General features: G+C 51.7%; 1 protein-coding gene across 1 annotated transcript in view; it reads left to right on the top strand.

The window, feature by feature from the left end:
* Positions 1–21,816, top strand: part of ACSS1 (acyl-CoA synthetase short-chain family member 1) — a 48,322-nt gene extending 26,506 nt beyond the window's left edge. The window contains exons 4-14 of the mRNA XM_012655065.1: positions 6,646–6,821; positions 7,212–7,364; positions 8,372–8,519; positions 9,825–9,962; positions 14,123–14,215; positions 15,319–15,431; positions 15,778–15,904; positions 16,623–16,750; positions 16,899–16,962; positions 20,127–20,245; positions 21,462–21,816. Coding sequence (XP_012510519.1) covers positions 6,646–6,821; positions 7,212–7,364; positions 8,372–8,519; positions 9,825–9,962; positions 14,123–14,215; positions 15,319–15,431; positions 15,778–15,904; positions 16,623–16,750; positions 16,899–16,962; positions 20,127–20,245; positions 21,462–21,641 — 1,439 coding nt within the window. The 3' untranslated portion in view covers positions 21,642–21,816. The remainder of the gene's footprint in view (positions 1–6,645; positions 6,822–7,211; positions 7,365–8,371; positions 8,520–9,824; positions 9,963–14,122; positions 14,216–15,318; positions 15,432–15,777; positions 15,905–16,622; positions 16,751–16,898; positions 16,963–20,126; positions 20,246–21,461) is intronic.
* The last annotated feature ends 897 nt before the right edge of the window (positions 21,817–22,713 follow it).

Below are 22,713 nucleotides of genomic sequence, written 5' to 3'. Positions count from 1 at the left end.
AATTAAGAGGTTGACCATCTTCAGGGGCCTGGCGTCAGGTGAAGGGAACGTGTGGTATATCTTTAAGGATTTGTGTCTGCAGGCGGGTCAGTGTCTCCTGGACAGTGTGTAGAACGGTAGTCTCTTCTTGCTTTTGCTGATGCCAGAGGGCCAAGTGTCTTATTGGTGGATGGTCCCATATCCGTGCAGAGAGAGCTTCCTACTCTTTCCTAGAGAGAGCCCCCTGAACTGGCTTCCCAAGGAAGGCGCCAGGTTCTGGAGGCCATTGAGAGGTCTTGTGTCTCATAGAAGACTGCCTGTGGGTGGTAAGCAGCTAATGGGCTGAGTTCTCAGACCCCTGGTGAGCACCCTCTGAAAAAAAGGCTAGAAAGCCCTTCCTCTCCCTTTCAGGGTTTCTCCCTCCACTTTGAAGGGTTGAGGCTGCCATGCCTTCTCTCTCTTCCTCTCTTTAAACCCTTGTAACATCTACTGTGTGCCAGACACTGTTCTAAGCACTTTGCAAAGGTTGTATCTCCTTTAATTTGCTTTAGTCCTTATAAGTATTATGAGAGATAATACTCATATTATTCCTCTCCCCCTTTTAAGGGTACCACTGTAACCATTTTAAAGTGTATAGTTCAGTGGCATTAAGTACATTCACAATGTTTTGCAACCATCATGACTATCTAGTTCCAGAACTTTTTCATCACCCCTGATGGATGCCTTATACCCATTAAGCAGACATTCCCCATTCATCCGTGTTGTGCCATATATCAGCACTTAATTTTTTATAGCTGAATAATATTGCACTACATGGATATGCTGTATTTTGTTTACCCATTAATCAGTTGATGGCCATTTGGGTTATTTTCACATTTTGGCTATTGTAAGTAGAGGTGCTATTACAGGGACGCTCACTTTCAATTTTTTTGGTATATACCTAAGAAGTGGAATTGCTGGCTCATGTGACAATTCCATGTTTAACTTACTGAGGAACTGCAAAACTGTTTTTTAAAGGAGTTGCACCATTTTACATTCCCACTAGCAAAGTATGAGGGCTCCAGTTTCTCTGCATTCTCATCGGCACTTGTGATTTTTCATTTAAAAAAAAATTACAGCTATCATATTGAGAATGAAGTGGTATCTTATTGTGGTTTTGATTTGCATTTCCCTAATGACTAATATCCTTGAACATCTTTAATGTGCTTGTTGGCCATTTGTACGTTTTCTTTGTAAAGGTATCTACTAAAGCTCTTTGTTCATTTTTTGATTGGTTGTTTGCCTTTTCATTGATGAGAGGTAAGAGTTCCTTATATATTCTGAAAATTAGAACTTTACTAGATATATGATTTGCAGATATTTTCTCCCATTCTGTACATTGTTTTTTCACTTTCTCTGTAGTATCCTGTGTGCACAAAAGTTTTAAATTTTGATGAAGTCCAATTTATCTACTTTTTCTTTCATTTCCTGTGCTTTTGCTGTATTGTTTGAGAAAGCACTGCCAAATCCAATGTTGTGAAGATTTGCTCCTATATTTTCTTCTAAGGATTTTATAATTTTAGCTTTTAAAAATTACATTTAGTCTTTGACATTATACATTTCCAGTTAATTTTTGTATAGTGTGTGACGTAAGGGTCCAGTTTCATTCCTTGTCCTGTGGATACCCAGTGGTCCCAGCACCATTTGTTGAAGAAACAACTTTGAATAGTCTCCCATTGAGTATCTTGGCATCTTTGTTGAAAATACTTTGACCACATGTGTAAGGGCTTATTTCTGTGCTCTCTATTCTGTTCCATTTATCTATATGTTTATCTGTATGTCTACTCTCACCTCAGTGCCAAACTGTTTTGACACTAGCTTTTGTAGTACGTTTTGAAATGGAGAAGTGTGAGTCTTCCAGCTTTGTTCTCTTTTTTCAAGATTGTTTTGGCTGTTCTGGGTCCCTTGCATTTTCATGTGAATTTTAGGATGGGCTTTTCTATTCTTCAAAAAATAAAACAGGCAGCTGGGATTTTGATTGCATTGAATCTTTAGAAAATTTGGATGATATTACCATATTAATATTAATCCATGAACATGGAATATCTTTCCATGTATTTAGGTCTTGCAGAAATTTCTTTCAGTGGTGTTTTATAGTATTTAGTGTACAAGTCTCACATGTCCTGAAATTTATTCCTAAATATTTCATTCTTTTTGAAGCTTTTGTAAATGGAATTGTTTTCTTCATTTCTTTTGCAAATTGTTCATCGCTAGTGTAGAGAAATACAACTAATTTTTGCATGGTGGTCCTACAAATTTGATGGATGATTTATTAGTTTTAATAGGGTTTTTTTGTGGTTCACTTAAGATTTTGTATGCATTAGGTCATGTCATCTGTGAGTAAAGATAGTTTTGCTTCTTCCTTTTCAATTTGGATGCTTTCAATTTCTTTTTCTTGCCTAATTGCTCTGGCTAGAACTTCTGTAACAATGTTGAATTGCAGTGGTAAAAGTGGGCATCCTTGTCTCATCCCTGATCTTAGGGAGAAAGCATCAGTCTTTCATCATTGAGTATGACTTTAGCTATGGACTTTCATAGATGCCCTTGATCAGGTTAAGTTCCCTTCTATTCCTAGTTTGTTAAGTGTTTTTATCATGAAAGGGTGTTGAATTTTGTTAAATACTTTTTCTGCACCAGTTGAGATGTACTTTTTCCCCTTCATTCTGTTAGTATGGTGTATTATGGTGATGGAATTTTGCATGTTGAACTACCCTTGCTTCCTGGGGTAAATCCACTTTGTCATAGTGTGTGATCTTGTTAACGTGCTGCTGGATACAATTTGCTAGCATTTTGTTGAGGATTTTTGCATCATTGTGTATAAAAGATTTTGGTTTGTAGTTTTCTTTTCTTGTAGTATCTTTGTCTGACTTTAGTATCAGGGTAATTGCTGGCCTCATAAAATGAATTTGAATCTTCTCCTTTAATTTTTTTGCAAGAGTTTCAAAGGAATTGATGTTAATTCTTCTTCCAATGTTTGGTAGAATTCACCAGTGAAGCCATCTAGTTCTGATCTTTTCTTTGTTGGGAAGTTACCATTCCCTTGTTAAGATGAGGAAACTGAGGTACAGAGAGGTTAAGTGACTCATCCAAGGTCACAGAGCTAGTAGGTGAGAGAGCCAGGATTTGAACGCAGGCATTCTGCGTTCATGCTTTTAGCATTACTCTAGGCTGCCCCTCTTCTCTCTTGCTGGCATGGCCGTGGTTACCAGGTGTTTCTGTTAAGATTCTTTGAAACAAGCAACAGCAGTTAACTCTGGGTGACTCAGGCATATGGGGTTTAGTAGCTGGTTGCTGCGGCAGCTCCCAGAACCTCAGGGCTCCTAAACAGCCAGGCCCTGGGAGGGGCTGGGCCAGCTCTGAGGACCTCAGCAGGGACACACGTGTAATGCATCTCTAAGACTTGGTCATGAAGAGGACTTTGCCCTGACACCCTTCAGCCTCCATCTGCAACTCTTCAGGTGCCAAGTTGCTGGGGGCAAGACTCTGTTGAGATGGGGTCTGTGTCCTCTTGGGTCAATGAGGGGCCGTTTGGGGTATCTGTTGCTGTGTAACAAAACTACTCCAAAACTCAGTGCATAAAACAACAGCTAAAAACAGTAAATTATATCATTATATTTCATGATTCTGTGGGGCAGGAATCAGATGGGCACAGGGGCATGGCTGTTCGCTGCTCCCTGGCGTCTGGGACCTTAGCTGGGTTGACTTGAATGGTTGAGGGCTGGCTTAGAGAGGCATCTCTCTCTCTTCACGTGGCTTCTCCATATAGCTAACTTGGGCTTCCTTACAGCAAGGCTGCCTCCTGCAGGCAGGCTGTTGCGTGGTGGCTCATGGTTCCAAGAGAAAGAAGTAGAAACTGCCAGTTGTCCTAAAGCCCAGGCCCAGAATACCCAGAGCATCACTTTTGCTAAGCTGCATTGGTCACACCAGTCCCTGGCCATTCCACATTCAGGAGGAGGGGACCTGGATCCCACTGCTTCATGAGAGCAGGTGAAAGAATGTGCAGCTGCCTTCAGTGTGGACATGACCGTCAGGCTGTCACTGTGAGCTGGCGGCCACCTCAGTGAGTATGTGCTGTTGCAGGATTCCAGCCCTGACCTGGCTGCTGGGCTCTGACCGTCTACCCTCCTTTTGTCTTCCCTCTTGCTTTAGGCTGAGTGAGGAGTGGAGAGAGAGGGAGGCATGGTGGGGAGGGTAGAGGTCAGGAGAGTGGCTTTGAGAGATGTTCTCGGGGCAGGTAATGACCCCCTCAGATGGCCATGCCCGAATCCCCTGGAACCTGTGGGCTGTTGCCTTGCATGGTGAAAGGACTCTGCAGATGAAAAGAGATGGACCTTAAAATGGTGAGCGGAGCCTGGACATCCAGGTGGGCCCCATCTAATCACATAGCCCTTAAAAGCACAGAACTTTCTCTGACTGGAGACGAGGACATGAGGCAGAAGGGGAGGTCAGAGAGATGCAAAGCATGGGAAGGACTTGACCCACTGTGGCTGGCTTTGAAGATAGAGGGGACCACAAACCAGGAGCGGTGACTCTAGATGCTGAGAGCGGCACTGGCTGACAGCAAGGGAAGGAGGACCTTGGTCCTGCAGTCTCGTGGGCCTGAGTTCGGCCACCCACCAGCTCCCCCAGAACTCCAGATGGGGCCCAGCCCTCTGACACCTCAATTTTGGCCATGTGAGACTCCAGGAAGAAACCCCTGCTGAGCCCACCTGGACTACAGAACTGTGAGCTAAAGATAGGTGCTCTGAGCCTCTGAGTTTGTGGTCATTTATTACGGAAGCAACAGAAAACAAACTCAGATGTTGGTACCTGCTCAAAACCAGGGAGGGAAGATCATATCCTCCCAGGCGCAGTGGCACGCAGTTCCTGCCTGCGTCCATGCTGTCGCCTAGCCTTGGAGGACACCAGTGGGTAAGATGTGCTCATGGTGCTTGGATGCTCCCAGAGTACCTCCTGGGGGCCTGCCCTGGAGAACCTCTTGGGTGGGGAGGCCTTGGACAGATGTGCGCCAGGAGCAAGGTGTGTGCCATGGAGATGGGGAAGGCGCTGCCCCCTGTGTAAGGCGATTTCATCATGTTGCACATGATGCTGGGATCACTGCTTTTTCTGTGGTGGGTCCTGACCCCTGTGAGCTTCCTTTGTATCTCCTCCCCTTGAGGAAGGTTCATTTCTACCTGCTGGATCATCCCCCTTCCTTGACCGCAGGGAGCTCACTGGGACCAAACCCAGTGGGGGCATGGAGGCCTGGCGAGCCTCTGATGGGCTTCACCCGACTGACTTGGTTTCTCTAAGTCCTGAAGGGCAAAGAGTGTGTGTGGCCAGGGCCCCTGGGGATGTCCTTGATGTCCCAGGCAGGGATGGCTGTGCCTGGACAGGTCTAGGGTATCTCTGTGGCCCTGCTGGTGCTCCAGCTGCAAAGGCCTGTGCTGGGGCCCTCAAGGCCGTGACATCGCTGGGGCTCTTAAGAGGAAGAAGGAGTGTAGGCATGTTGCTCAAAAGTGCTTTGAGACTGGCTGAGGGAGACTGGTGCCTTAGTTAGGGCCACCCCAGAGAGACCCTGATGAGCATGATCTTGGAAGCTCTGGAGGGCAGTGGGGAGTGAGGCCACAGGAAGTGACCAGAACTTAGTCCACAGAGAACCTGGGCGATAGTGTAGCACACCTGCTCAGGTGACTGCACACGAGGGGCAGGGAGTAGGAGTATTTATACCCCGACTCTTGAGAGCCTCTGGGTAATACTCCAGCACCTCTTCCCATGGCTCTGGAAGAGGCTCTTGGTGCAGAATGATTGAAAGGCCCAAGGGACATGAGTGAGGCCCTGCCACTCAGTGCTACAGCTGGATATCTGTCCCAGGCACTTCCCGGAGGCTGACTCTGAAAATCCCCATAGCCTTGACCCCTCTGGGTCATCCACATTAGGGCACAGTGTGGGCAGTAGCCCCTTTGCCTGTGGCCCTGAGGTCCAGTGTGTATGTGCCCCTCATTCCCTGCTCTGGGCCTCACCCACGGTTAGCCGCGGAAGCTCAGGTCCCCCAGCTTGACCACCCTGGGCTGGTCATTGAAGAGCCGGCATGGAGCCAGGGTGCCCTTTCCTGAAGGTTAGGATGAGGCAGGTGGCTCCTGGGTGTCCCCTGGGGCATGCACTGATCTCCGGATAGTGAAGGTTGTTGGCCCACACAGCTCACCCTGGAAGGGCCTGGCTACATGGGACTGTTGGGGCTTGGCCTCTGGTTGTCCAGCTTTCTTGGTCTCTGCTTCTTGGTGTTGTTCTGCCACTGTGGTTGCTGTGGGTGGTGTGATAGCCCCTCGCCTGTGGAAGGCTCCCGGGAGATGGGAGGGAAAGGTAGCAGTTTGGCTGGGAAATTGTCTTTGTGCTGCTGGCCCCAGGAGGGAGAGTTGAGCCAAGTAATTTATCTCCCGTTATCCTCAGAGCTGGGGAAAGGCCTGGTGCTTCTGCACAGCACACAAGGGCTGCAAAGCAGGTAGACCCTCACTTTTATTGTTGGCTCTTTTACTCCAGATTGGACTTTCTCTATCACACTCTTAGGCCTGGAACATGCAGCTGTAAGTCCGAGGTGTGAGGGTCAGATGGGGAGGAAACTGATCAGAAATGTGTTGTCTCTGTCAGCCAAGTGCAAGGTGGTCATCACCTTCAACCAAGCACTGCGGGGAGGGCGTGTGTTGGAACTGAAGAGGATCGTGGATGAAGCCGTGAAGAGCTGCCCCTCCGTCCGTTACGTCCTGGTGGCTCAAAGGACGGACAACAGGGTCTACATGGGGGATCGGGACATACCTCTTGAGCAGGTGGGTTTTGTACCTCGTTTGTACGGTTTGAAAAAGAGAGATTATTATTAGGTGAATTGGGTCTGGGGCATGTTGTATTGTGATTCTCAATCTGGGTTCCCTAGAGGTGCCCAGGGTTCCCTTGTGATATTTGACAAGCTTAAGTCCTGATTGGGAAGATAGAACTCAAATACCACAAGAATATTGGGACACTTAATGTAACAAACGATTGTGTCCATCCCTTGATATCTTTTCCACATTTGGAATTGAACGTGGGCAGGCCAGAGAAGGCGAACTCTGAATCCTGTGTGTTGAATCCTGCAACAGCTAGGGGAGTGGTGTCCCCAGGGTTTGGGGATTGAAGAGGGGAGGCTCAGTGCCCTGGATGGGCCGTTTGTTTCTTGCTTCCAGGAAATGGACAAAGAGGCCCCTGTGTGCGCCCCAGAGAGCATGGGCAGTGAGGACGTGCTCTTCATGCTGTACACTTCGGGGAGCACCGGGATGCCCAAGGGGCTCGTCCACACCCAGGCGGGCTACCTGCTGTATGCCGCCATGACTCACAAGGTGCGCTATCCTGTTGGTGGTGCCATGCCACCATGGGGCTCTGGGCAGGGGCAGGGCAGATACAGAAAACCACCCAAATCAAATGAATGGCTTAATGAGTTATTATGAGGCAGATGCCACTTTGGTCAAGAATTGGAATGCCACAGCCTCTCGGAAGCCCCCTCTGTGGCTGTCTGGCCACAGCCCCCACCTCCACGTCCTGTCTTGTTTAGTTTTGTTTTTTTTAATAGTTTTGTCACTCAACTGTGCATCCTTGGACGTCACAGCTTACTGTTGCACGTTAAAATATTTTCGATGTCTGTTAAGTCTTTTTTAACCTATGGGCCCCCTCCCTCCCTTTCATTGCCTTAACCCTGGCTGTTGTAGTGTCTGGCTGTTTGTCCCTGGTATCCCATGTCCTGGCTCAAGTCAGTTGTCCCCCTGTCCTCTGTGTTTCCTGCTAACAGGCTGTGTTGGATTCTGAGATGGAATCAGGCTCAGGTTGGACCCTGTGGCAAGAATGCAGGAGATGCAGATGTCTCTCTTCTCATGCTCTTTGAAGCTAATGACGTTTGATGCAATTCTTGCCCTTTTTGGCTTTTTTTTTTTTGTAGTTTTTAAGGGATTTTTTTTTTTTAATTGTGGCATTAGGTAATGCAGAAAAGTGCCCATATCTTAAACATACAACTAGATGAAGTTTCCCTCCGATGTACCTCTGTGACTTCCCACCTGCATGTCTTCAGCCCCAGAAAGCTCTGCCTGCCCCTTGCAGGCTCACCCCAGCTTGAGCTCCCTTGTGTAGATTGGCTGTGTCTGGTTGTGAGCTTCCCTCCGTGGGCTCGTCCAGCACACGTTCTCTTGTCTGGTTCATCCTGCCTTTCCGCTGCAGCGTGTGGCATGAAGCCCCCGCGGCACACGCACTCACCCCGCTGCTGGTGGCTACACATGCCTGCCCATTTCCTAGTGAGGTGTGGGAGCGTGGCGGGGCGTGAGGACAGGCTCCTCACAACTCCCTCCTGTGTCTACAGCTTGTGTTTGACCACAAGCCAGGCGACATCTTTGGCTGTGTGGCCGACATCGGCTGGATCACAGGACACAGCTATGTGGTGTACGGACCCCTGTGCAACGGAGCTACCAGCGTCCTTTTTGAGAGTACACCGGTTTACCCTGATGCTGGTGAGGACCCAGGACCATGTTTGGGACCCTGTGCTGGGTGTCGGGGAGGGAGATTGAGGCTTGAGAGGTTCACAGGAGGGTGGCGGCCTGGGCTCTGGGGAGGGTGTGGTTCTTGTGGTCCATTGACTGGATGCTGAGTTGACGCTGCGGCTACTGGGTGGACTGGGGGGTGCCACGTCCGCAGGAAGGTCAGACGAGCAGTAGTAGGGAATCCGACCTGGAGCCAGGAGACATCTCAAGCATTCCTGTCCTCTTCCAGCATTCCTGTCCCTCTAACTGAAGCTGCCTGCCTTGGGCCATCACCTTAGCATTGTCTGTCTCACCCATAGAGCCACCTGACCAGATCCAGCCTTTCCTTGAAGCCAGGGCCAGCCGCCCACCTGCTCCACTTCCCCAGCCCTGCTGCCTGCGCCTCTGGGGCTGTCCCCCCGGACCACATTGTGTGTGGCCTGGAGCCACCTCCATTAAATTGAGATCATTCTGAGGACAGGGGCATGTCTTGTTCCCTTGGCATCTTCATCCCACACAGCACAGTGTTCCCAAATATTTGTTTCAATGTAATTGAATGACAGTGGCTCTGCCCAAGGGCTCTTGCTAGAGCATTCCACATCACTGACAATTGTGCCTGAGCTTCATGGTCACCTCCCCTTGCCCCATCCATCCATTTGGTGGCTAGATGTGCTTGAGGAAGAAGGTGTGGGGGCAAAGCTAGGAGTTAAGGGCCACAGCTCGGGTGTGGTCTCAGCTACCACTTCAGCAACGGGGAAGTCAGCATCCTGTGCAGAGGGAATGGTGTGAGGTGTGGGGGTTTATGGGAATCAAGGCTAGGCATGCTGGGCATGTGGCCCTGCTCCATGGGACATGCACAGTGGTGGTGACACTGTCACCAGGGGAAGCACCAATTAGCACTTTAGAGGTTGTTTAAATGTGACTTGAGTGAAAGTTCAATGTTAATGCCACATGGGTTATTTTTTAAATTCAGTAATATCCCTCCGAACTAATTCCTCGCTAGGTCATGTGGGTCACACCATGTAGATGCAGTCATCCAAAGCCAGGTGAAGACTGCTCCCAAATGTGCTGATGCCTATGGATTGGGGGAGCGCTGGGCGGAGAGCTGCCATCAGAAACCCCGCGCCAGGGGCTACCTTCCATCTTTCACTGACAGGTGGAGCCCCTTTCTATGAACACGGACAGATGTCTGCACACACCCAGCGCTCAGGAACTCCTGGCTTATCTCCAGATAAGTCTGAGGTAGATCATGTTGGTGGGCTTTGCCGCTGACAGTGAATTTGGGCCTTTTCATAGGTCGGTATTGGGAGACGGTGCAGAGATTAAAGATCAACCAGTTCTATGGTGCCCCGACGGCTGTCCGGCTGTTGCTGAAATACGGCGATGCCTGGGTGAAGAAGTACGATCGCTCCTCCCTGCGGACCCTGGGGTCAGGTGAGCGGCCCGCTCTGCGGCAGGAGGAGGTATGCCTGCCGTGGTCGGCCAGCACGTGTACATGGTGGAGAATTCACACAACGCCAGACCTGGGCTGGTAGAAAGCAGATGTTCCCACCTGTAAACCCCACCCTGGAGCCAGCAGCTGTTACCAGTCAGGGGAACATCATTCTAGATGTTTTCTGTGCCAGTGTTTCTGTGCCCACGTTCTGTAGCTTAACCTTTATTGTGAGTACTTCCCAACTCGGTAGGTTCAGGGCCAAGTCATTTGTTCAATGGCTGTGTGGGATTTAACTGTGTAGCTGTAACTTACTACACATTCCCCCATTGCTGATGTTCTGGTTTTTCCCTGGTTTGTTATAAACACCATCCTGCACTTGTGCATAGCTCTTCCTGTAGACATCTCCAGGCAGAGAGTTCAAAGGTTCTGTAATTTCGATAGATAGTGCCAAGTCACGTGGAAGTGTTTTGGAAAGGTGAGGGTGGGAGTGGAATGTACATGTTCTTCGGGCCCCTGCTGGGAGGGGCTGGGCTCCGTGGGCTGCTGTTTGTCTCTCTCCTTTCCCTGCCATGTTTCATTTCTGCCTTAACACACATCGTGTGTGGTCAGCAGGGAACAGAAGGGTGGGGGCTCCTCCATGCTCCTTGGGAGAATGCACCACCTGCTTGGTGTTTTTCCACAGGGGAAGCATGCAGGGTGGTGACCGTTTCTGCCTAATGCATCCTTAGGAAAGGGGGCGCGGTGAGCGTGTGCTTCGTTACTAGTGGGTGACCAATCGCAAGGCTGTCCAGGTGCGGGCTGAGAAGCAGCACTGCTGCGGCCGTGCCCCGCACAGCCCACCACTTGCTCCCAAGCGTGAGATGGGCTGGGACCAGGCCTGTGGGGTGGTGAGGACGACACAGAGGATCTGCGTGTAGCCATGAATTAAGGTGCAGGCGTGGAAGTGAGGATCAGTGGGAGAGCCCCCGCACATGGGGACACCCAGAGACTCGCCTTCTCCTCTTGGCCTCTTACTTTTGCCTTAACAGTAAAAACCTTCTCTGTTTCTCAAAGAACTTTCTAGATTAAAAAAAGGGGAGGGGTTTGAATACCATTAATAAGAGCTAATATTTACTAAATGCCTGTGTCTTCACATCAACCCTGTGAGCTAAGCACTAATGTTGCCCCCACATCACAGAGGAGGAAACTGAGGCACAGGGAGGTCAACGGATTTACCCAGGTCACTCAGCGAGTAGGTAGGGGGCCCTATGTTGAGCCCAGTGCCTGGCCCCAGAGTCGGTAAACCTCACTCACCTCTGCCCCCACCCCCAGCACCCCATTGCGTCTTGGGGCTCTGGTCCGCACCACTTCTCCCGCCTGCAGTGGCTCACTGCCCTTGACCGCTCAGCCAGGGCACTGGGCTCCTTTCTAGAAGGTGGTGTCTTAGTCCGTTTTGTGCTGCTGTAACGGCATTTGAGACTGGGCATTTGTAGTGAACTTCTGGAGGCTGGGAAGTCCAATGTCAAGGTGTCGCTCGGCATCTGGCAAGGGCCTTCTTGCTGCATCATTCCATGGCACAAGGGCAAAGAGAGGGTGAGACAGAGCAAGAGGGGACCAAACTCACCCCTTTTACAACAGCACTAATCCCACCCATGAGGGGGAGCCCTTGTGGCCTAATGACCTCTGAATACTGTTGCAGTGGCAGGTTTCCACATGAGATTTCAGGGGATGAACGTCCACACCACAGCAGGTGGTGAGTCTGAGGCCTCTCTCTGCATGTTGGAGCCGTGGATGGCAAGGCCCCTGTGTTTCTGACTGCCCTGCCAGGCTCAGGGGACAGTGATCTGCCCTTGCACTCCGGGCCACACTGTGTTCAGGGACCAGGAACAAATGGGGGTGGCCAGGGCCATGGAAACTCTCCCAGGTCCTCCAGGTGTTATCTGCAAGGTCACCTGGAGTTAGGTGAGGACAGGGGTGAAGGGCGAGATTTGATTTTCCAGATGTACTCACGGGATTTGGTTGCTAAGGAAACTCACAGGGTCCAATGACAAGTGTATTTCCAGAAAGGATGTGCTCTGGTGACTGCATTGGAGTAGGGTTGTGCGTCCCTGCTGCTTCCTCACCCAGGGGTCCCTAGAGACCATGTGCAGGCTCCTGTTGTCCTCCCTGTGGAAGGTCTTTGGCCAGATGCATGTCTGTCTTAGATCAGGGACCACTGATGTGTGCACAGAATGCCTCTGAACCGATAGCCAGCCCCAGACAGAGGCTCAGCTGGGTTTTGCATCGTTAGCGGGTCTATAGGGACATTATAACTGCACGGCCAGCGCCAACCGCAGAGCCCTGTGGGAGACCAGGTGCAAATCACCGGTCTCACTGTTACCAGTACACGGCGCTGGCTGGCAGGTGTGGAGCCCCGAGACATCTCACACGTGGGTGCGGAGCGGTGCTGGGGATCAGCGTGCCTCATGCCCTGACTAGTCTGTTACCACAGGACCGCAGCTCAGGCCGATTCCAGGCTGCTGGATCAGCCCTCACCGCACACCAGGCTCTGGTACGCTGCCTTGGTTTAGTCCTACCAGTCGTCAGAATCCAGCTCACTCAAGACAGGATTTGTCATTCCCAGACAAGGTTTTTAAACCTTCAATTTCATGAGTAACACATAGATACATCCTTGTCGTAAAAAGAATAAGGACATCGCGATTCCAGCTGACATCCCCTTGGCCACTCCAGGGGACCCTAATTGCTCCTACACCGTCCGGCCTCTTCTATGCAGTTATGTTCCTTTGCTAGGTACGGGTCTATTCAGAGATGTTTGATTTCAAGTGAAAGTTACCACGCTGTGCTATTATCCTGTAATGTTTCTTTTGAGTCAACAATCTGCAGTTTTCCATATGTATCAGCCCTGGTTTTTGAAAACTCGCTCATACCTTACTGTGGGGATTTCCCTGGTTTGTGTAGACGTGTCCCTGAGGTTGGATGTGTGGCTGTCGGCTCTTTGGCAGCGTGTCCACCAGTGCTGCAGTGGGTGTCTTGCCCCTTCATGGATTCACAGGTGCAGGGCAACACACAAAACACTGAGCCACCTGCGTGACAGCCCTGGCCACGCAGCACAGACACGGGAGGCCCCTGCGTAGGAAAGGCGTAGGATTGTGAGTGGTCCTGAGCAAGAGGCCACCAGCACGAGAGTATTTCACTGTTTTGGCAACAGTATGTCTACACTGGTGAGTTCCGGCTGAATGCCAGCCCTCTGTGTGTTTGTCATTAGGGTACACACTGAGAAGTTGGGATGTAGAGTCCTAGGACATAAGCACGTCTTTTTCCTTTCAATAAGGTAGAAAATATGCTAAAATGTACAAATGTCAAGCACTCACCTTGAGGAACATTTACATACATGTAATGCCACCACCAGATCAAGCTGTAGAAATGCCAGTCCCCAGAGGCTCCCTCACGCCCCTCCCAGTCAGTCACCCCAGCCATGACCCCTGTGACCTCCTTCACCATGGACTGCTTCATGGATGGGGTCACACGGCATGTGCTTCCCTTGCTCTGTGTCATGACTGAGACTCATCTGTGCTGCTGTGGTAGCAGGGGTTTGCTTTCTTCATTGCTCTGCGGATTCCATTGCATGAGCACAGCATGATTCGTTTGCCCATTCCACTCTTGAGGGATGTGTGTAGTTTCTGGCCATCACGAACAGGGCAGCTGTGAGCATCCTTGTGCGTGTCTGCTTTCCGTGGTATCTGCCTCATTTCTGTGGAGTGTATGTCAGGAGTCATATTTTTGGGTAACAAGGTAAACATATGTTTGGCTTTAGTAGATTCTGCCTTGAACACTTGTCCAAAGTAGTTGTATTGGGTGTATCTACTTATAAATATTAACAGAAGCATCCAAATTGCTCCCCCAAATTGGTGTACCAAATTATACTCCTACTGTGTATATGAAATCCTTTTTTTCATTCTTGCCCACTGTTTGATTTTTGGTCACCTAATGGTGAGAATACCTTATTGTGATTTGTATTTCTTTGATGACCGTAAATATGGTGTGTCTCACTGCACTTTCAGGTCTCCTTGTGTGTCCTTGAGAAAAATCTTAGAGATGTTTTCCCCTTAAGATCTGTTCCTTTTGTTTCAGGTTTATTTGAAGTCTGTTAACATCTTTTTTCTTTCCTGTGTGATGTCAGTGGGAGAACCCATCAACTACGAGGCCTGGGAGTGGCTCTACAGGGTGGTGGGTGACAGCAGATGTACGCTGGTGGACACCTGGTGGCAGACAGGTGAGAACGTCTGCGGGAGGAGTCAAGACATGCCTGGGGAACGTGCGGAGGGTTGAGTGTGAGGCTGGGCCTGGGGTCTGAGCTCTCAGCAGCAAGTGCGAGTGAATACACTCGTGTTGGCATGAGGCTGCAGTAAACCTGGTATCTGGAGCGAGAGAGTGCCAAGGTCACCTGGCTGCCACTGCCAGCTGTCAGACGATGTGTCACGACTTCTGTGAGCCTTGGTTTCCTCCTTTGTGAGGTGGGAATGTTCCCCTGCGGGGTCTGGGAGAGGGTGAAATGAGGTGCTACAGCTATGGCGTGTTGCTCAAGGGCTGGCATGCAGGAGGAGCTTGGTGTTCGCTTCCCTGTTTAGGGGACCCTTTCTGACACAGGTGCATCTGATGAGGACAGACCCTATTTTCTAAGGGACCATGAGCCTAAGTTTAAATTTTAGTGGGAAAGGAATTTTTTCTGTAACATTTTGTTTGGGTTTGTCTCCCCTTCTCTTGGGTATGTGACTAACTAGGATGTTTAGGGCAAGAGACCACCAGTGGTATAATAAATGTAACTGTCTGAGGTCTCAGCCTTACAAAAGCCAGAAAGCGAGATGTTCTGATGGTGCAGTTCCCGTCTGTTTGGGAAGGCACAGGATGGAGTCCCTACAGCCGAGCCCCACGAGACATGTGCGTGCTACAGGCCGGGAGAGGCGCATGCTGGAGAGAACGCGGCGGCAGTGTGCGAGGGCCTGTCTTTGCGTCGTCGGGTCCCTGTCGAATGGGCACTGGCTCAGGGCAGTTCTTTTCTGCACGTGCCTGTGTAAGTGGGCGGACTCTGCTCTTTCCCACTCAAGCAAGGGCCCGACACTGCGAGGGGCTGCCTCCACATACTGTGGGACACCAGAGCTTCTGGGACTGAACCTGCCATGGGCGCCTCTTGTTTCTGCAGTGGAGGGGACAGGACCCACGTCTGGTTTGCCTCAGACAAAGGTCCTTGTGCCCCAGACAGGGACAGTCCCCCCCAGGCCACTCTGGGAGGGTGCCAGTGCCCTCTGACGGCAGGGCTGGATGAACGTGTAACTAGCTCCTAGGCCAATCAGTGTTTCCTCCTCATCCTCCCCACAGAAACCGGCGGCATCTGCATCGCACCGCGGCCCTCCGAAGAAGGGGCGGAAATCCTCCCTGCCATGGCGATGAGGCCCTTCTTTGGCATCGTCCCAGTCCTCATGGATGAGGAGGTGTGTGCCACAGGCCTCACAGGGGGTGCTCCCTGCACGGGCCCTGCATGCTCATCCTGCTCCCTCCCTGCCCCTCTCCCTGGGGCCTGGAGGGAGGCCCGGTGGCGTCCTCACGAGCATTCCCCACAGCCTCTCTCAGAGAAACACCTTGAGCAACATGCTGGTGTGGGGTGAGCCCAGGGCCCTCCGCAAGAGCCCTCGAGAGGCTCCTCCCCAAGGGCAAAGGCATAGACAGTTCAGTTCAGGGCACAGCTGCTTGCTTTCCGGCCTCAGGTCAAGCAGTTTGGAGAATGACTATTCTTACCCAGAACCTGCCCCTTCGCTCACATGTCTCCCTGCTCCGTAGGGAAATGTCGTGCAGGGCGGCAATGTCTCTGGGGCCCTGTGCATCTCCCAGGCCTGGCCAGGCATGGCCAGGACCATCTATGGTGACCACCAGAGATTCGTGGACGCCTACTTCAAGGCATATCCAGGTGAGCGGGCTAGCATGGATCCTCTCAGCCTTTTCCTTGACTGCTGGAATCACATTCTCAGAAAATGTTTCCAACTTTCCGGCAGCTGTGAGTGCAGTGTGGCACTGTGGAGGCCCGAGTCTGCCTCCGGCTCCCCTCCCTCTCCCTACCCCTCCTTGACTCTCCTTGTCTCTGACGTGGGAGCTCGTCCCACCTTGGCGCCCTCCTTGGGGCATGGGCATGAGGGTGAAGCTCTTCAGCACAGCGCCCGGCCCAGCTGGGCGTCCTGTTAGCTGTTAGGAAGGAAGGGCCACAAAGCCACCTTGGACAGCTGTCACGAAGGCTGGGAGTTCTTCCAGTTCACTTTTATTTTTCCCGGTCTGCTTTGTGTCGTTGGCTGGAAGTTTACGTAGACGCCGTCTCCTCTGCCTTGTTAGAACTGGCAGTTTTCAGTCTGAAGCCAGTAGATAAGACTCACTTTTGAGTGTCTCGAATGTGGGGCTTGTACCTTCTGCTCACCATCTTGATGTCTTCTGTTGTCTTGGAACCGCTAGAATGTAGCCAGATAGTGCTCTGTAGAGAAGCGTCTCCATTGGGAGCTGCAGGGGAACCCCAGCCAGGAATTGAGTGGGTGCTGAGAGCGAGGAGGGTCGTGGGTCCCATGTGTCCCTCATGGAAGGACAGGGCCTGGGAGTCTGGGCTCAGAGTTTCCAGTGTTGAATTTCCCGCCGTGGTGCAGGCTATTACTTCACTGGAGATGGGGCTTACCGAACCGAGGGTGGCTATTACCAGATCACAGGGAGGATGGACGATGTCATCAACATCAGTGGCCACCGGCTGGGGACAGCAGAGATCGAGGATGCCATGGTGAGCACAGGCCAGGCCTTCTCCTTTGCCCCACTTTTCTGTGATGCGTCTGTGGGGGTCAGCTGGGGGTGGGCATCCCTGCCCTGAGTCACCTCCAGTACCCCCGGAGCCTGCCACGTTTTGCCTTTTTGTTCTCTGTCATGCATAGGCTAACCACCCTGCAGTGCCGGAAACCGCCGTCATCGGCTACCCCCACGAAATCAAAGGAGAAGGTGAGCGTCCAAGAGAGGAGCACCTGTCTGCTTCCTGATCCCAGGCCCAGGGACAGACTCCAGAGAGCAGGCGGGATGCTGGGAATTTCTATGGGTCAAGCTGTTGGTTCTCTCAAGCGGAAATTTTGGGTAGGAGGCTGAGCAGCACATGTGTCAGGTCAGGTTTCTGAGATGCCCTGGCTCTACTAAGGACACTCACCCGCAAGTAGTCATGACCCATTTGGCACCAGCTGAGCCTGGGAGTGTCTTCCTCTGTCCAGGGTGCATCTGGCTGGGACACCGTCCAGCCCTGTTACAGAGAGTTTATAACAAAATGTCCAGCCGCACACGTGTCCTCCCTGCTCACAGGCTGGGTCATAGCACCTAAGCCGTCACACCTGCATACCAGTGTGCCCTGTGATTCCCGTTGCTCAGCGACATGCCGGGGATGCAGAACGAGTGATTGGAATGGTCTTCCTTACAATGGACACCCTTTGTTCCAAAGTCCACCAGTGTCTCACTGCTGGGTCTGGGAAAGGGCAGGAGCACCCAAGCGTTGCAATGCCAGGTCCACAGCCACCATGCTGGCCTGGCGTGACCTAGACACACTTTTTCGCTGACCCTAGGCAAGGGTGCTGCCGGGCAGCCTGGCCTCTTCTGCCCTGCTGGTGGCCTGGGGTTGGACCTACCCTTCTGCTGCCAGCAACATGGGATTGGGCCTGCCCTCCTGCTGCCAGGAACATCCTGTGTCCCAGATGTCACCTGCCGCCCTGCCATGTCTGTGCCACTATTCCATTATTTACTCAAACACTTTCTTTAAATTGACCCATTGTCAAGTTTAGAATTTAACTGCTTTAAAAACTGAATTTTCAGTTGCCCTGAAAAAGGGTGTGCCGGTGGGGCCGCCGGCCACGTAACAGGAGGCTGGGGTGTGGGAGAGCTGTTAGGGGCCAGTGTCCCTCGGGGGTGTCTGGACAAGATCAGGAGGATCCGAAGAGGGTGGACATAGGAGCAGTTCCTCACCTGTGACTGGGGATGACTTAGTGTCCCCCTGAAGGCATCTCGCACTGGGAGGAGTCTGGGCCCCTCCGTTGGGGACCTCTGTGTCTCACAGCTCTGGTCGGGTTTGGAAGCCCTGCCTGTGTCTGAGCCTGTGGCCAAGCCGGTGCCTCCTGCTCAGGGCCTGGGGCTGGGGCCTGTGACCCCAGGCATGTTTCACCCTGTCTGGGGGCTTGTCAGCCCCTGGATCAACCCCAGGAAATAAGTGCAAGATCAAGGAAGGCGCACTGGTAAGTGAACTTTAAACAGAATGCGAGGGACATCACCATGACTGTGTTCTGCAGGGCAGCCTCAGGTTGGGGTGGGGCGTGTTGGGATGTGGTCTGCTGTGGGCAGTGCTGCCCAGGATGCGCTCTGTGTGCATAGGGCTCTCTGGGGTCTCCTGAGAGGTGAGGGTGCTGACCGCAGGGCAGTGGACACCAGTGCTCCCAGAGGCCTCAGGCCGTTCCCGCTCCCGTCGGCCGCTCTCAGCAGTTCTCCCTGCAACCTAAGCAAGTCTGGTATCGCCGGGCCTCTTACCGTCTGCCAGGCTGGTGGGGAAAATTTGTCCATCATGGGTAGGATGATGTGCATTTTCCTGATTTCTAACAAATTTGAGCATCTATTCACTTGTAATTCATGAGTATCCCATTACAGTTCTCGGTTAGCCCTAAAGCTGCGTGGAAGTGCTGTTGTGCATTTGGCCGCGCTCCCTCTCTGTTCTGCGTTAGATCCGAGTAAGGGGAGCCCCTGCCTCTTGGACCCAGTGAGCCTCTGGCGCCTCTGGCCAGGCTCTGTCTTTCTTGTCTCCAACATCTGGGCCTCATGTGCCTCTCCTGGCTCTTAACCGCTCCTCCTCCCACGTGGAGGGTTTCCTCCCTCCTCTGCTCTCAGAACTCAACAGTCCAGGCCCACTTCTGATCCCATCTCAACTACCAAAGAGAGAAATGTGGTTCTTTCTCTCAGACACCCCACAGCCTGGCGAGGTGGCAGTGGGGGCACTGACAACCGTTCCCACACAGCACGTGCCATAGCTAGATTTGTAACTAGGAAAGGCTTCACAGAGTGGAAAGTGGCTGAACTGGGTTTTGAGGGATACATAGGAGTTTTCCGGGTGGACACTGGAGGGGAGAACTTTTTAGGCAAAAGCTATAGGTCTTTATAGCTTGTTCAGGAAACAATCATCCATTGATGAATTTAACAGACATTTGTTGAGCACCAACTGTGTTCCAGGCACGGTTCTAGGTGCCGGAGACACAGCAATGAGTAAAATAGACAAAAGTCCCTGCCCCCGAGGAGCTGTCGTGCTGGAGGGGTCGGGGTAGAGGGAGAGCATGACCACTGAGGAAGCTGCACCGTGTGCTAGGCAACGTGTGCCTGTGGACGGGTGAGTGAAGGTGGGTGGAACTGGTGCAGACGGACGCTCGGAGAGCTGCAGGTACGCAGAATCCGTGTGCGCTACAGGCCAGTGGGGAGGGGCCGGCGGTCAGAAATGGTGCAGGGACAAGTGACTGCTCACGTGGAGAACGATAAATGAGATCCCTGTGTCACAGCAGGACACACCATAAGCCCTTTCTGGAACACCAGGGTACTTGTGCTAAAATGTGGACCGGCCAACAGAACTCTACTCTGACACAGCAGCCGCTGGCCGCTGTGGGGTTGAGCAGCACTTGAAACGTGGCTCATGTAGCTGAGGAGCTGCAGTTTAATTTAATTTAAATAGTCGCCGTGGCTTGTGGCTACTGCCTTGGACACACGCGCCTGTGCGGCTGGTGCCCACCGGCCGCGTGTCTGTGCACTGTCTCACGTATGTCTCCTGTCAGCCCACATTTTGGGTGATTTCACAGATGAGGAAACAGGGGCAGTCTTGTGTTCAGGCCACACGTGGCCAGTCAGCACCAGAGGTGCTGTGCCAACCCCTCAACCATATCGACCACCCACCAGGGACACTTGTGGAGCTGTTAGAATTGCTTCCATTTTGCACAAAACGGAAGTGCATTTTTGGGGCTGCGGCCAAAGAAACCAGCTGCTGCAATGTCACTAACATGATTAAAAACCCTTTTCCTTTATGGCAATTTGTGCACAACACTCTGCCTTGGGAGATGCTTTGTGGTCTGACCCATCCCAAACCTCTGCTTTCCTTCCAGCTGCGTTTGCTTTCATCGTGTTAAAAGATGACACCAGCGACTCAGACACGGTGGTGAAGGAGCTGAAGTCGGCAGTAGCGACCAAGATCGCCAAGTACGCCGTGCCTGACCAGGTCCTGGTGAGTGGCCCTGCAGGTGGGACTGAGCAGCCCTCCGTAAGCCGCCTTCCCCGCCTCCCACGATTATCACATGGCAGAGATCTTTGATGGGCATATTGCTCTTTCCCCATCGACATCAAAACTGACATCAGCTGTTTGGTTTTTCCTGGGTGGCAGGTGAGGATGGGGGGTCACCATGTGTTGGAGAGAGGGGCAGAGAGGATGGGAGATGGGGCACCAAAAGCTGACACCACTGGCCTGTTTGGAAGGTGGTTCTAGGCCAGATTAGATGCTCTCATACTTTGGCACATGGAGGCTAGTTACAGGGACAGGCTGGGTGGTGCAGAAAATTAGGGATTTTAACTAGAGACACATGGGAAGTACTAGAGTTCTCTAGCCCCCATGTGGTTTCTGAGCACATTCCTGGTACCAGTGTGGGAGACCCCCAGACCCCCCTCTGAGGGTGTCAGTTCTGGGAGAGGGTTGGGCCACCATTGCAGCACCTTTGGCTTTTTTATTCCTTCCTTTGTTAACATTTCCCACAGCGAGTCCTGGGTTTGGTGGTCCTCTGAGGCAGGAGGGGCCCCAGCTTCACTTGGGATTGTACAAGTTCACACTGTTGCCTGCTGACCAGAGCTTTAGGAGACCCGCACTCCCCTTAGATGAACTGAACTATTTCAAAAGACAGAGTCACTATCAAAGATCACAGACACAGCTCTGAACCAGCGCATTGCCATTTGCACTGAATGGGCCATGGTTGGTGGAAGTGTTAAATTTGCGAACACCAAGTAAGACAAAATTTTTCTCTTAAGTTGCTCTCACCTCTTATGTAAGACAAAACCAACTAAGTCCCAGGCCAGGGGATGGAGATGAGGTGCCATGGCACGTGCTTGGACCTGTTGCTACCTGGGCACCTGCACGTGGTATAGCTGATGGGACAGGCAGAGGTGTCAGCATGGGGTGAACCTGGCGGCGCGGACCCTGGCCGACGGAAGGTTCAGCAACGTCCCTGACTCGTGGTTGGTCCTGCCCTCTGGGTTGATTCCAGCTTTAGGTCCAGATTGTAGAAGGATAAAGCCAGAGGCCACAGACCCCCACCATTCTTGGGGTGGGGCCTCCATGTCAGCCACTATGTAGTCCCCAGTGAGGGACGTCATCCTGGAGCAGAGCCGTCCCTGCCTCAGCACAGTCCACACGGGTGCCACCCCACACTAATGCTGTGTCTGTTCCTTGCCAGGTGGTGAAACGTCTTCCAAAAACCCGGTCTGGAAAAGTCATGCGGCGGCTCCTGAAGAAGATAATCACTAGTGAAGCTCAGGACCTGGGGGACACCACCACCCTGGAGGACCCGAGCGTCATCACAGAGATCCAGAGTGCCTATCAGAAGTGCAAAGACAAGCAGGCCGCCGCAAAGTAACAAGGTGCCTCCGCCTGGGCTCTCAGAGAGACTGAGCGCCATGCCCCGGCCTGTCCTTCTCAGAGGTGGCTTTGAGGTTTGGCTTCGTCCTGTGTCCCAGAAGCGCGCTGGCCCAGCAGTAACCCACACCGCCCTAATGTGAAATTGAGCCGAGAGCCCGTTCTCCCTTCCCTTGGAGACGCAGAAGCGCAGCCCATGAAGAGGCACTGCCAGCCATGGTTAGAGTTGCTCCACTTGTCCTGAATTTGGTTTCCTGGGATGAAAAGTTACGGTCATCTCCGTTTCTGTACCCTCTTGAGACAGCACAGGAAGAAGAGACACCTGGTAAAGTGCGCTGCTCAGATAACTTAGAACTAGAAGCAATCGTGTTTTCTCCAGATGTTTCTAGATGCAAATGGCAGAGATTTTATTTTTATACTTTTATATTTTAGAAGTCTAATGTGCAGGAACTCCAGTGTAACGTATGGATTGACTCATACATGGTCTTTGTAACACTTGGCGTTAGGAAAATCTCCTTTTTCGCCTCTACTGCAGGGAAACGTGTTGAGGATCAGAGAGTGCACTTTTAATTATTGTTAGAGTATTTGGAAATCTGAACTGGAGATGTTTGTGCCTCTGTCTAAACAGCTGTCTTGAGAACTTCCAGGCCTGCAGCATTCTTTCCTGGTGTCTGTTTCTCCCGTGCCTGACTCTTGTGTAATGGAGCTAACTCCTAAGTGATGGGGTGAACGTGCTCACCTTTTAGTTCTGAAGCTACTACAGTCATGTTCTGTTTCTTTAAGCTGTGATCTGGAAAGATTTTTACCCCCAGTGCCTCTTGGTGGGCAGTTAACACACTCCAGTAGGTGGGGTCGTTCAGGGAAGCCCGTGAAAACTCAGGTGACTTGCCAGAGCACAAATTTGGCTAGAACCGGGTCCTTGGAAACTCTGCCCATCCTTCATCCTGTGGTTGGGGCAGTAAGAACCATTGAGGTCCAACGATGAAACTTGGAGCTCTGAATCCAGTCTCTTTCTCTTTTTAAATGTGCCTTAAGTCCTCTGAACAAGAGGACATAAACTGTGAGGCCACCAA

The sequence above is a fragment of the Propithecus coquereli genome, unplaced genomic scaffold, assembly GCF_000956105.1.
Source record: "Propithecus coquereli isolate 6110/MARCELLA unplaced genomic scaffold, Pcoq_1.0 Scaffold459, whole genome shotgun sequence".
Classification (NCBI taxonomy): domain Eukaryota; kingdom Metazoa; phylum Chordata; class Mammalia; order Primates; family Indriidae; genus Propithecus; species Propithecus coquereli.
The sequence above is the reverse complement of the archived record's forward strand: the minus strand, read 5'-3'. Positions and strand labels throughout refer to the sequence as shown.